Source organism: Camelus bactrianus, chromosome 4 (genome assembly GCF_048773025.1).
Source record: "Camelus bactrianus isolate YW-2024 breed Bactrian camel chromosome 4, ASM4877302v1, whole genome shotgun sequence".
Taxonomy (NCBI): Eukaryota; Metazoa; Chordata; class Mammalia; order Artiodactyla; family Camelidae; genus Camelus; species Camelus bactrianus.
The window spans coordinates 20,501,734-20,514,008 of NC_133542.1; the positions used below are offsets into that span (position 1 = coordinate 20,501,734).

Genomic DNA, 12,275 nt, shown 5'->3' on the forward strand with positions numbered 1-12,275 from the left:
TCAAACACAGAAAAAATTTCCTGAGATTTTGGTTGGTTGAAATTGATGTATAAACCTATACGTCAATTTTAGTAGAAAGAACATATTTACAATGCCGAGTTTTCCAAACCATTAACATAAATATATCTTCACTTATTAAGGTCTTCTTTATCTTTTTTCTCAAACATGTTTCATAATTTTCTATGTAGAGATCTTGTATGATTTGTATTAGAGTCATATCTATGGGTTTGAATTATGATGTCTTTGTAAACTGTGTTTTTTAATTCCTTTTTTCTAATTGAGTGTTACTGGTATATAAAAATATTTTTTGGATATTGATAACATATCCAGTAATCATACCAAATTCACTTATTGAGTTCAACAGTTTATCTGTGATTCTTCTGAATTGTCTCCATTCACAATAATATCATGAGTAATTTCTTTTTCCAAATGGGTTTGAAGAATTGATCTGTAATATTCTAACTCACAGCTAGCAAAAATGTTATTTTCATGTTAGAGCAGTTCACATATTAGTATATTAGACTAAAAATATTTGTTTTAATGAGAGTATCTGGATAATTGGTCTTAGAGTGGAAGAACACAAAGAACACTCAGCACATAAAGCACAAGTTTATTTTCTCAGGGGCAAGTTTATTTCTCAGGAAATACATATTCTGTACATACTGTTTCCCTCTCCCCGCCCCCCCCAACCCCCACATACACACCAAGAGTTAAGAATGCTAGCTTTTGGCCAACCTGTATTTCCATGTCTATTCCTTTCTCTTTAAGCATGAAAGAAAACAAAAGACTGGTTGAAATGGTATATTTTACTTGCCCCTCTGAACATTACATTCTTCTGATGATACTACCATGATGAGAGCTCCTCTCCCTGCTTTCTTAGCCTTTCTTCCAAATCTCCTCCTTGCTGGGATTATCAAGACGTTGCCAGTGTCCAGGCCAACAGGCTATCAAGTTCTTGATAACAGAACTTCCCCTTCTCACAGAGAAGTAGATCCGAGGTTGGAACCAGTTTTGGCTTGGTTGTATCAGAAGGCAATTAAGATGGGAAGGAGCCCCAGTCCACCCACTGGGGACCCAGAGAACTGACATGAAATAAAGGACCAGAGCCTTTGGTTCTGTCTTCAGCAGTATTTATTGGAAACAGCAATGCTTCCCGTGGTGAGAGTTTATACATTAAGCAGTAAGATTTGCCTTTCACTCCACATGATCCACTGTCGCAGGTGGCACATTGGAAGCAGCACACTAAACCTCTGAAAGGATCTGTACAGCTAGATAAATAGAACTCTGGATACCTAACAGGACTTCAGTGACTGATACAAAACAAAAACAAAAACAAAAACAAAAACAAAAACAAAAACAAAAACAAAAACAAAACCACTCGTAAGCTTACACACAGCACTGTACACTCAAACCGAAGATAAGGTAGAAGGGACAGAAATAAAACGAATGACTGAATTGGGAAGAGTTTTGCATATGCAGCCACACATCTTAAACTGCTAAGCACAAACATCATCTTTATTTGGTCCTCATTGAGGGCAGAATACGCACAAACGATGTTCAAAGAACACAAGGTCAAAGTGGAAAGGGAAGATAGTTGCTGTTTCTTGGTCTATGAGCTAGTGGGAAAATGGTTTCTAGTGTTTTTCTCCTTGTGTCTCTGTGCCAAATGGACTCATGAAACATGTAAATCATAAATAAAACTCAAGTGAAGATATTTGTTCCCCTTGCATGTAACCTCAGGAATGCCCTAAATACATACATGGATTCTGTACAGCAAGAAATGTAAGCTTGGAAACCAGATCTCTTCCCAAGTTCTCATTAAGGAGAATCTCTTCAGCCTCTCCCACAGCATGCTGACTGCTAACTGACTTAGAAATAAAAGGGGGGCCCCCTCTGGCTGTAATAGCATGGAGGGAAGACAATGGCTGTACCTCAGAAACAGGCATAAGTTGGGGAACAAGGGTGACTTTTCAGAGAAGGCTTTGAACCCACACTCAACACTTTTCTATTGGTAGCATCGAGGGACTGACTCATTCAGGCCAGAAGACAGCTTGCTGGTGAGGGAGGCTTTCTTTGACAATTCTGTGACTCACATGTTTGGGAGGGGGATCTATGTGAAAACAAGAACTTTCTCCTTTACTTCAGTGGAGAACCTGAGACCTTGAAAAGGCCCCAGGTGATAGATAGTATCTCCGGTAGGATGGTTTTTCTGTGATGTGGCTCGCGGGCATAATCTAAGAAGCCACAGCCTCCTGAGAACTGTGTCAACAGCAGTTCTGTGACTACTGGCTGGTCTCAGATGATGTTTAAAAAGCACGTGTCATGCCCACCAGACTAAGAAGATACCATCCATCACCATGACTTTTGTGGGATCACGCAAGTCAACCAAAGATACTTGGTGGGGCTTGATGACCTGGACCACTGCGGCCTGCACTTGGGATGTATTGTAAGCAGCATTACCAAAGCAGTGGTTAAACTTAACTATCTGGGCCAAGAGGAGGTGAGCCAGCCAGAGTAACATCCTAACGGGGCAGGGCAACCAGAATCTCCACGTAGTTGATGGGAAAGAAGCCTGACTGGCCATGAAGCATCCCCTCGTACCAGTTTTCATCAATCTGGTTAGTGAGTGTGATGATGTCACCCTCTTTAAAACCCAACTCCCCTTCATTTTCAGGTTCAAAGTCGTACAGAGCTCGGCAGCAGGGCTGATCCATTGGGGCACCTGGGTGTAGGAGCAGGAGAGAAGAACACAGAAAGACAAGGGGAATTTAACTCACATAGCTACCGCCTGCTGCACCTGCCCGGCTTGCTGTCCCCCTGGGCTCCTCCCCCCTCTTCCTGCTGAAGCTTCCTCTTGCTTCTGGTCTCCAGTGCCTGCTGCTTAGCACCTCACCCTCTACCAGTCTTCAGAAACTTTCTCACATTTCTGGAAGTTGTTGAATTCGTTTCTATTTCCAGTATGAAAAATGGCTACATCTATTCTCATGATACATACAACACAGTTCCTCCAGACTGGCCTTCCTAACGATGTCCAGAGACAGGAGGCTCAAGGACTTAAGGAGTCTGAATGAGATTTAGGTTCATAACAGAGGATGGCCAGAATTCCTTCCAGGTTTAGCACTTTAAAACCTCTGCACATGTGAAAGAGTACAGTCAAGGATAGTGCTTTGCAACTTCAGAATAACAGCACAGTTCTCACTTTTTAAAAACAAAGACCCCAGGATCTGGAAAATTGCTGTAATTCAGTGAAAAGAAGGTAATATAAAACACTAGATTCATGTTCTTACTCTCTGTGACCTTGCACAAAACAATTCACTCTCAGTTTCTTGGTCTCAAACTGGAACTCACAGTCAAACTTACGTCACAGTACTACTGTGGCTATTAAATGAGATTAGGCAAAAATGATACGATTTACACCTTTGCATTATATATTGCATATGTAAATATGAAGCGTGCATCAGAGCTATGGCATATATAAACTAATATTCTCTACCTTCAATTAAACAATGAAGGATGGAATCATATCTTAAAAAGGATCTATATTAAGTGAGTAAACAACAACACAGCGGGCACAAACACACGTATATAAACTCAGACAAGTGCAGACAGCGCCTTGCCGTCTAGAGGGCTTTGAAGGGGGCCAATGAAATTTATTTTAACTTAGTTTAAGCAGCAAATTAATGAGTCTCCAAAAGAAAAGTGAAATATATGGTTCCAAGCAGGGAAAAGCAGGTTATACAACTTTCAGGACTAGTCCTTGTAACCAGCTAACTTCTAAATGCCACTGCTTTTTATCCCCACACTGAGGGCTCGGAGCAGCACAGGCAAGCACAAGGGGCAGAGAGTGCCACCGTCATCACAGGCCTCCCTTCTTCCTTACGTAGTCTCCTGAGAGCATCTCACAAAACATTTCCTACTGTAGAACATCCAGCACTGGGGATGCAGGGAATAGAGGAGAGAGCTGCATATCCTTAAATCCACATCCAGTACAAGTCACTGCCCATTCTTCCTCCAAGCAGATGCGGGTTGAATCTACCTCAAGCACAGGCTTTTATCTGATCTGTGTGTGGGAGGTGGAGGGCAATGGTGCCAATTACAAGAACACATTATTGGGTATATATCAACATTCCTGATAGAAATTAAGTTTTAACTTGTGTTATACCAACCTGTCACCACAGCACAATGAACTGGCTGGAGGGTGGGGAGAGGAGGGAAACCTAGCAGATGGTGAGGTTCAAAATATATTCATCTGCAAATATATTCACCCATACGTTCCTGTGACTCAAGAAATCCAACTCAACAGGCTTGTGGAGCTGCTGTGTGTGGGTTCTGTGTGGCTGTATGTGGGCCGGGGGCGTTCACCCTCCGGCATGCTGGAATCACAGAAGGGGAGAAAGAGAGAAGAAAGAGGACATCCTTACAACTAAACTGACATATTGAAGGGATTTTGAGACCACAGAGGAGGGTCAAAATCAAATGAGCTAGTTAGAGCAGCTGTGTACTGAGGATGATGAAAACAAAGAAAGTTTTGCAGAGGAGAGGAGAGCAGAGAGGCGGGGAGGAGATGCTCAATGAGACAAGAAGGCAGGATTTCTTTAGAAGAGTTTCTACCTGACAAAACCATCCTGTAAGCAATATATTGCTTTATTTTTCTTATGCAGCCAGATTGGACTGCTCCTAGAAATTCTGGGAAGTGTCAGCGGGGCGTGCCCACAGCCCAAGGTCTCAACTCCTTACCTGCAGGTTTGGGGGTGCCCATGTGGGACAGGCCCCCGTTGGGCTGAGTGCTGTCCCCGGATGGAAACTCCAGGCTCATTCGAGGCTTAGGCTGATACTCCCTTCTAGGCTGAGATGAAGCTTGTCTTATTCTGCATTAAAAAGAAAAGTGGGGGGAGTATGTAGCCAATTAGGAAACAAAAAGTAAAGCAATAAAATGCAGAAAATGCTTACGTCACCCACCAATCTACCACTGTGGAGCAGGGCCAATCTGAGAAAGACCCTCAGGTTTCTTATCTGTGTCTGTCTCTGCTTCTGGTGCCGTGGTCATAGCCTCTCTGGCTATACCCTCACTGTCTTCATCCTTTCTCTCAGTCTCTCATTTTCTCCCTCATTTATTCAGAGCTCAATTTGCAAGCATGCACTGTGCGAGGTGCCAGGAACACAAGGATGAATAAGACACATTTCTTATCCTCCAGCAGCTTATGGTCTGAGCATAAACAACTGGTTGGGGTAAACTGTAGAAAGTGCTGTTACAGAGATATGGACAAAATGTGGCAGGAATGCAGGGGTGGGGAGGAGTCTCCCTGTCCTCAGGGAAGTTGGAGAAGGGTTAAGGAAGGAGGTAAAAGACAGGTAGGAGTCATTTCTAGATGAACAGTTGTTTCCAGAAGAAAGTGATTCCACGCAGAGCTTGACAAGATGTGAGGGAGGAACGGAGGAAACGCTGTGTGCTCTGAGAATGGCATGTAGGACAGGGCAATGAATCAGAAGAAAGGCAGAAGGGACAGGCAGTCACTGTCTGCTGCATACCCTTAAGTCTCTTCCAGTTTCAGGGGCTCACTAAGCAAAACGTGCAGCAGATCTGCAAGGGTGGGCAGAGTTAAGGGCATGGTGATTGTCAAATGGTAGCGACTTTGACGTATTTCCGAGGAAAAAAGAAAAGTGGCCTTCTTGCTCAACAGATGCTGTAAAGACATAATATTTCTTTAGTACTTTGTAGTGCATGACTTTAAACCTTTCTAGAGGCTTCTGAGTGTTACACACACTTCCACAAGGATGTACTGAGGGAAGATGCACAATCAAGCACTCCTCAGGGAAGATACTGAGGAGAAGAAGAGGCTGGCCAGATGGAAACAGGTGAGGAAGTTTCCGTAACAAGCATCATACTTAGAGGCCGCCTTGTGCATTTACCTGCTGAGGTGACCCTTTGATGTATACACATTGAGCTGAATTAGACAGCACAGGGCACTGCATACAGCTGAGTAGGCTGTGCCCTGCAACCCTTGGGAGTCCCTTTAGTAAAGAAAACTATCACCGCCCAGCTATGGGGAGCAGCTAAGAAGGTGGAACAGGCTTAAGAAAGCAGGTCCCCCCGATGGATCTTGTCACCATTCAGAGAAACACAAGGTGTGCAATAACACAAGCTTTCCAAAAGGTTATGCTTGAACGTGAACCCCCACTGCACCACCGTGTGAGCCTCAGTCTGCTCGTCTGCTGGAGAGGCTAACAACATGTGGGTTACAGGGCTGTTAATGACTGACGAGGACGTGCCCTCAGTACCCATGCATGAGAGCTGCCCAGCAAATCATGTCCATTATCATTACCAGCATCCCAGTGTCCCATCCATGGCAGCCAAAATATAATCTAAGTATCAATCTCTTATAAACACAAGATTAGATTCAACAGAACAAATAAAACAAAGCCCAAGACAATATAAAACCAAAACAAATGGTCTACAAGGTGCCTGTGTGGGATCAGCAGGAATTTTGTCGGAAGTTCTTCTTCAAATATATTCTCTCTACTATTTCCATTCCTTTACACACAGTTTTGTAACAAGAAAAGGGAAATGTAAAATGCAGGGAACTGTAAAATACCTTTCTTCCAGTCTGACAGTGACCTGCTGCAGGATCTGGACTGCTTGCTTATGGTACTCCAGCTGGGCCTGGACGAGCGCAGAGAGCTGGCTCACTTGTTCAATCTGCAGATGAACGGGGGAATCACGCCTTAGTTACCAGATCACTGTCCTGAAGCAGCTGCTACTCCCAGGACATGACAGAGCTACCCCTGACATTGCCCAGTGTCTGGAGATGCTCATGACTGTGTCATGAGACAGGCTGACAGATAGTTTTGCACATTTCAAGTTGATTAAGGATAAGAAAGCATCCTTGTGCTTTGAAACTCCAGTACCATGAAGAGACACACGAGTCAGAATCCTCCTGAAGGCCACAGGACTTTACCAAACAGCTTATGCTCAGCTACAGCCTTCTGATTAGGATCGGGCTTATTGTACTGATTTTCCACAGGAAGAAGATACACTGACTGGACTGTTCTTTGCTCCCTATACTTTTCGTGCTAAGACAACATTAGTGCTGTTAATACAAATGTGAATATGGATGTCTCATGTGAGGCACTATGGGAGGCTGTGTGGTATGATGGAAAATCCTTTTCCTCTCTGAGCCTCATCTCGAATGTAAAAGGGTTGAGTCAAGCGACATTTTGGGTTCATTCCAGCTCTAATGTTCTAAGCATCCTTGTTACTCTTCTTCATTCTGCACCTTGTGTTGTGATCAAGCTGAATAATGGTCTCCAACTCAACAGAGGCCACGCTGCCCCAGGAGTCTGGGCTGGGGTGGGGCCCAGGGTACAGGGAAGGACCACTGATTCAGGTCATCCTCACGCCGAGTTTTCCTCTTCAGCAGGTAGGTGGACAAACTATTTTACACAAACACAAACCGACACTGTCTTTGGGCACTGGGAGAGTCTGGGTGTGTTCAACATGCCTCCTGTGTCACCAGCCGGGGGAGTGATAAGTCCATCAGGGCTCTGTAACCATCTTGGCCGGAGTTGGTCAGCAACTCATAGGGCCAGAGGTGAGGATGAGCGAGGACAGGGAAGCTGGTGAACAGGATTCATGATATGAATGATCAGAATGTAACTTCTAAAGCCATGAATACTAATTTAGTATTCAGGAAATGTAAAAGCAACTCTTAAACAATCTCATCTGTGCTCCAAGTGCAGTATTTGTGCTACAATCTTAAATCTCAATTGAAATTACCTTTGGAAAGAAAATGTCAACTTTACTTCAAAACACAGAACATCTTAACCTTTGTTGGACACTGACTTCTGAATGTACTTTACTTGATTGATATTCTTAGTCTGAAGTCAATCTGCCTTACATTTCAACAGAGTATTTTTTTAAGCTACTGGACTTACATACAGGTCATCAGAACCACTCTTTATCTCCCCACTATTGATCATTAGTAGACAAAAGTCTAGTTAAATCAAACTAAGAATACAGAAAAAGCTTTACCATTTCTCAGTCTACTTTATAATTTCAAATTATTTAAAAGAATAACCATCCAATGAAGTTCTCACCACATGGTGCAATCCATTATGACACATTAAACTTGTGCCTCAATGGCAAGATTAAATTAAAAACCATAGGCGAGTCACTCACATCCATCTCTAAGAGGTTGAACATGCTTGACTCAGCAATTTCTTTAGATTCATCAAATTTCTCCAGAGCCTGACGGAGCTCTTCATCTGGAATCTTCCCTTGTCGTTTTTTCTTATAATCAAAGTCCAGGCGTCGACCCTCCAACTTCTTTAGATGATGCTGAAAAAGTCAAAAGGCAGGGAAATGCTTTGAAAGGACTTAAGGAAAAGGCCTATTGACAGCTCACTTCCCCATCATGCCCATTAGCTTCCAAAGTAAGACAAGCTAAGTCCTAAAATATCACTCCACCAGAAGAATAAACATGCACCTGTGAGGCAAATGTTTCCAAAGGCTAAATGTAGGGACACGTCTCTGAAACTAATTAAGAGGAACCAAAAAATGTGGGAAATACCAGTGCCCTTTACTCTCTGCTCTTGCCGGTCCAGAGCCGAGCTGGAATGTGTCTTTCCGCCCCACGACAGAAGCTGGAAATGTGTACACACTCTACGCATTGGGAAAGCACAGGCCTATGGGGCCCACAAGCCACACCTTCAAGGCAAATGGTGTTTCATGGGAAGGCTGAGGAGAAACACTTTCCTTGAAACGAAGTGAGAAAGAATGGTATTCTTACTTTTCGTATCATAGAACGTCAGTGCTGGAAACTATTTACCTGTGAGGTTATCCGTTCTGTTAGCACCACCTACGACACTTATAAAAATATGGATTCTTGATCACCTGAATTAGAACATGCAGGGCTGGCGTCTAGGAATCTATGTCTCAACACTTAGCCTAGTGGACTGATAGCAGCTTTCAGGGAACCATGGATTAATTTAAGTCTCTCATCTGAGCCATCTGACAGAGGATGACACTTAGTCACAAGACCTAACTAGAAGGGAGCTCTGAAGGGACCTGATGCCCTATGCTGTGCTCAGCCCCTCTCTGCATCATCCCAGGTGCCGGGCTGCCCAGCCTCGCCTGTCACCTCTAGTGACCAAGTGCGCAAGTTGTCTTTTCCCTAGAAATTGCAGCACTCCACTACGACTGGGTAGGAGAAAATGCTAGATTCCCCTTGGTTCTGGATGTGCAGGGAGTGAAAGGGAAGAAAATGGAAACAGAGTTGGGAGTAGAGAAGGAACAAGAAGAAAAGGAGGAAGAATTTCGACCTTCCTTCCCGCTGCACACCCTGCCTCCAATCCAGGCCCTGATCCAAACTAAATGTTTGTTCCTTTGGAAGGAAAATTCTTTTACAACATCTGAACTTGCAGGCAGCTGCAGGGTAGAGTACTGGAGTCAGGGTTACATTTTGGATGTACAGTGAGTCTGCCACATACTAACTGTGTGACCTTGAGCAGGTGACAGGGCTGAGGGAGATTTAGCTAGGAGACTGGGGGGCTGCAGGTTATGACACTTCATTTTACAGTCAAGAAAATCAAGTTTCAGACAAGTTCAACAACCATTTGTTGAAGGAGTGAATGAGTAAACATAACACACTTTGTTAGAGGTAAAACCAGCTGGACTTCATTTATTTGGAATGGCTCAACTTGTTCTACATGTTTTAGGAAGAGGATAGTTGGTTATTTTTCCTCAATCCTAATAACCATTATGAAACTATAAAAACACACTGTTTAGAGAGCAATAAAATAACTAAGTATTCAAGCTAACAACTGGTATGGCTAGTATTTTAGAGGGTGAAATTAGCCCAGGAAACCACAGAACAATTAATAAAATTATATATTATCAAGGAAAGGATATTGTCCTTCAGGAGAAAAAAGCTTGAAAAAACTTGAGAACTGAACGCAGAGAAGTCAAGTGTGATATTCATGAGTGGCACAGTCACAAGAGTGGGGCAAAACGTGCCGCATTTCTGGTTTCTCTTGATTTAGCCTGCTGGATTGTTTTGCAATTTACGTGCCCCGTCAGTGCTGACAATGTGCACGGTAAGCATTAAAAAAATGCATTCTACAGGGAAAGGGCACCTGCGTCCGTATGACCCTAACTGCCCACTTTCCAGATTACTGGCTGCAGATACCTGAATTTCCCTCAGATCTTTGTCGTGAAGATTCTGAAGGGGGTCAATGAAGTTCTGCTTCACTTCCATGTCCAAAGAGTCTTTCACCTCCGAGAGTTCCCGCATGGCCTCGCCCACCTCTCCAAGCGCTGGGCCTGGAAGGGAATAATGAAGCGCTTGCATGTCAAAGAACAAAGCTGACATTAATTTGCAATAACAGGGCCTGAACACCCAGGGATTACAGCCTGGCTTCTGAAGGCAGCCAAGACAAGAGACGGTATATGATGCCCTCCAGAGATCAGTGTAGTTTCCCACTTAAGAAAGCTCGTGAGAGTTCACTGAGTACAAGAGACTCAATGCCTCTGAGGGGTGGTGGTGGAATCCTTATCATAAAGAACATAAAACGTTGCTTTTTCCTTAAAAAGCAAATTTGGAAGCTCCCTACCCTCCTTTGTAAGTACTAGTTTTCCCTTATGGGGGAGCTGTTTAAGGCCAATGCATTCAGCAAAGGCAAACACCAGGAACGGAGAGCAGGGCTCAGTCAGGAAGGACTGTCATTTTCTGAGATGTCACATGGTGAAGGAGTGAAAACAGAGGTGGTTAGTATGGTAGCTGAGGGTCAAAGGAGGGAGGGGTGAGAGAATGCACTTGGACTGGTAAAATGAGCGGTAAAACCATACAGAGAAGAGCAGACATCTCAGAGAAAGCCCAGGGGCCGAGTGCTGAATCATGCTGACTGTGACTGTTGGCTGTGCCCCCAAACTCAGTTACAGCCAGACACATGCCAGGGTAAACGTCCAGGCATCTGGATGGGTCAGCCAGCTACCGTAATGATGGGCTCTTAGCAGGGAAAAAGAATATAAATAAAATTCCAATGACGAATCATACTAAAAATCATGAAACAGCTCTGAAAACAAATTTTGGGCCCATGTGTACAAGATCTAAAACTGAGAAGCAAAACAAAATGGTTTGAATTTTCTCCTACAGAGTTTGTCAGTGGCACTAAAATCCCCATGGACAAATGAACACTTAAACTGTGAGAAAGCACTCATTACCAAAGTTGCAATCATCTCCAAGCTCTCTTCCAAACTTGAGCATGGCCTCGGCCAGCAGTGCCTCTGCCTGGGGATAGCCTGGCCCTTTCTCCTGGCCACGGATTTTTGACATGGTGTTGATCATGCTGAGCTTGGCTCTGGAAGCTGGAGGCAAAGAGATAAGAGACTTTCACAGGAGGCAATGTGATGGAGTGGAAACAGGGCTGGATGGAGAATCAGCGACTGAGACTTGCACCTTCACCTAGAGGTAGGTCCACAGACAAATACAGATATTTTTTAAATCACTGAACTCTCCCTATCTCTCAAAATCTTCTGAGGAATTTAACAGAAAAGGCAAAGCTCTTCCAGGTGAAGATGCTATCCTTCTGTGTTCTTGCCCGCTCCCTGTGCCCTCTCCGACACTCTTCACTGCTGTGGCCCTGCTGTGCTTCTGTGGACCTCAGTGGCCCAGGGAAAGCATTTGAAAAAGTACTGGATTACGTGATCTCTAAGTTTTAGGATTCTACTTTATATTTCAATTCTAGGAGTGCACAAACTAAAGTAGGAAATTAATTGTTAATTCTTGCATGTGGGCCTTATGCCATGTTTCACTTACACCATGTATAAAATAGAACTATTTTCAAAATCACTTCTCAACTAAGATTCAGACAGTAAACAGACCCATGAAGTACAGAAATATCGTGTTCATTAAAAAGACTTATTTACTCCTCTCATACATAAGTTCTTCATAAAATCAGTTCTATGCCACAAAGACAGAGTTTCAATTTATTTTTTGCTTTTATTTTTATAAAAGAAGATGCCTAGAAGGCAAATCCAGTTTTCATGGAAGAAAGAGTTTTACTAGCACACTATTAAAGCCAATGATACTAGGACACCAGGATTTCTCAGCTTCATCACCAGAGCTGGGACTGTCCATTAACCTAGGATTGTGCCCGGAGTCCATCTGCATGGAAACCCCTGACAGAATCACACCCATAGCACATACTTCCTGCATTTGGTGGTCAACATTTCAACTTGAACATGTGATTCAAATAGGCTTTTACTTGAACTCTGGGCT

General features: G+C 43.5%; 1 protein-coding gene across 2 annotated transcripts in view; it reads right to left on the reverse strand.

The window, feature by feature from the left end:
- Positions 1-1,108: 1,108 nt before the first annotated feature.
- Positions 1,109-12,275, reverse strand: part of SH3GL2 (SH3 domain containing GRB2 like 2, endophilin A1) — a 170,707-nt gene continuing 159,540 nt past the window's right edge. For both annotated transcript variants that reach the window (XM_074361528.1, XM_074361529.1), the window contains 6 exons: positions 11,219-11,362; positions 10,185-10,318; positions 8,177-8,335; positions 6,594-6,697; positions 4,738-4,868; positions 1,109-2,722 (listed from right to left, as the gene is read on the reverse strand). In XM_074361528.1, coding sequence (XP_074217629.1) covers positions 2,523-2,722; positions 4,738-4,868; positions 6,594-6,697; positions 8,177-8,335; positions 10,185-10,318; positions 11,219-11,362 — 872 coding nt within the window. In that variant the 3' untranslated portion in view covers positions 1,109-2,522. The remainder of the gene's footprint in view (positions 2,723-4,737; positions 4,869-6,593; positions 6,698-8,176; positions 8,336-10,184; positions 10,319-11,218; positions 11,363-12,275) is intronic.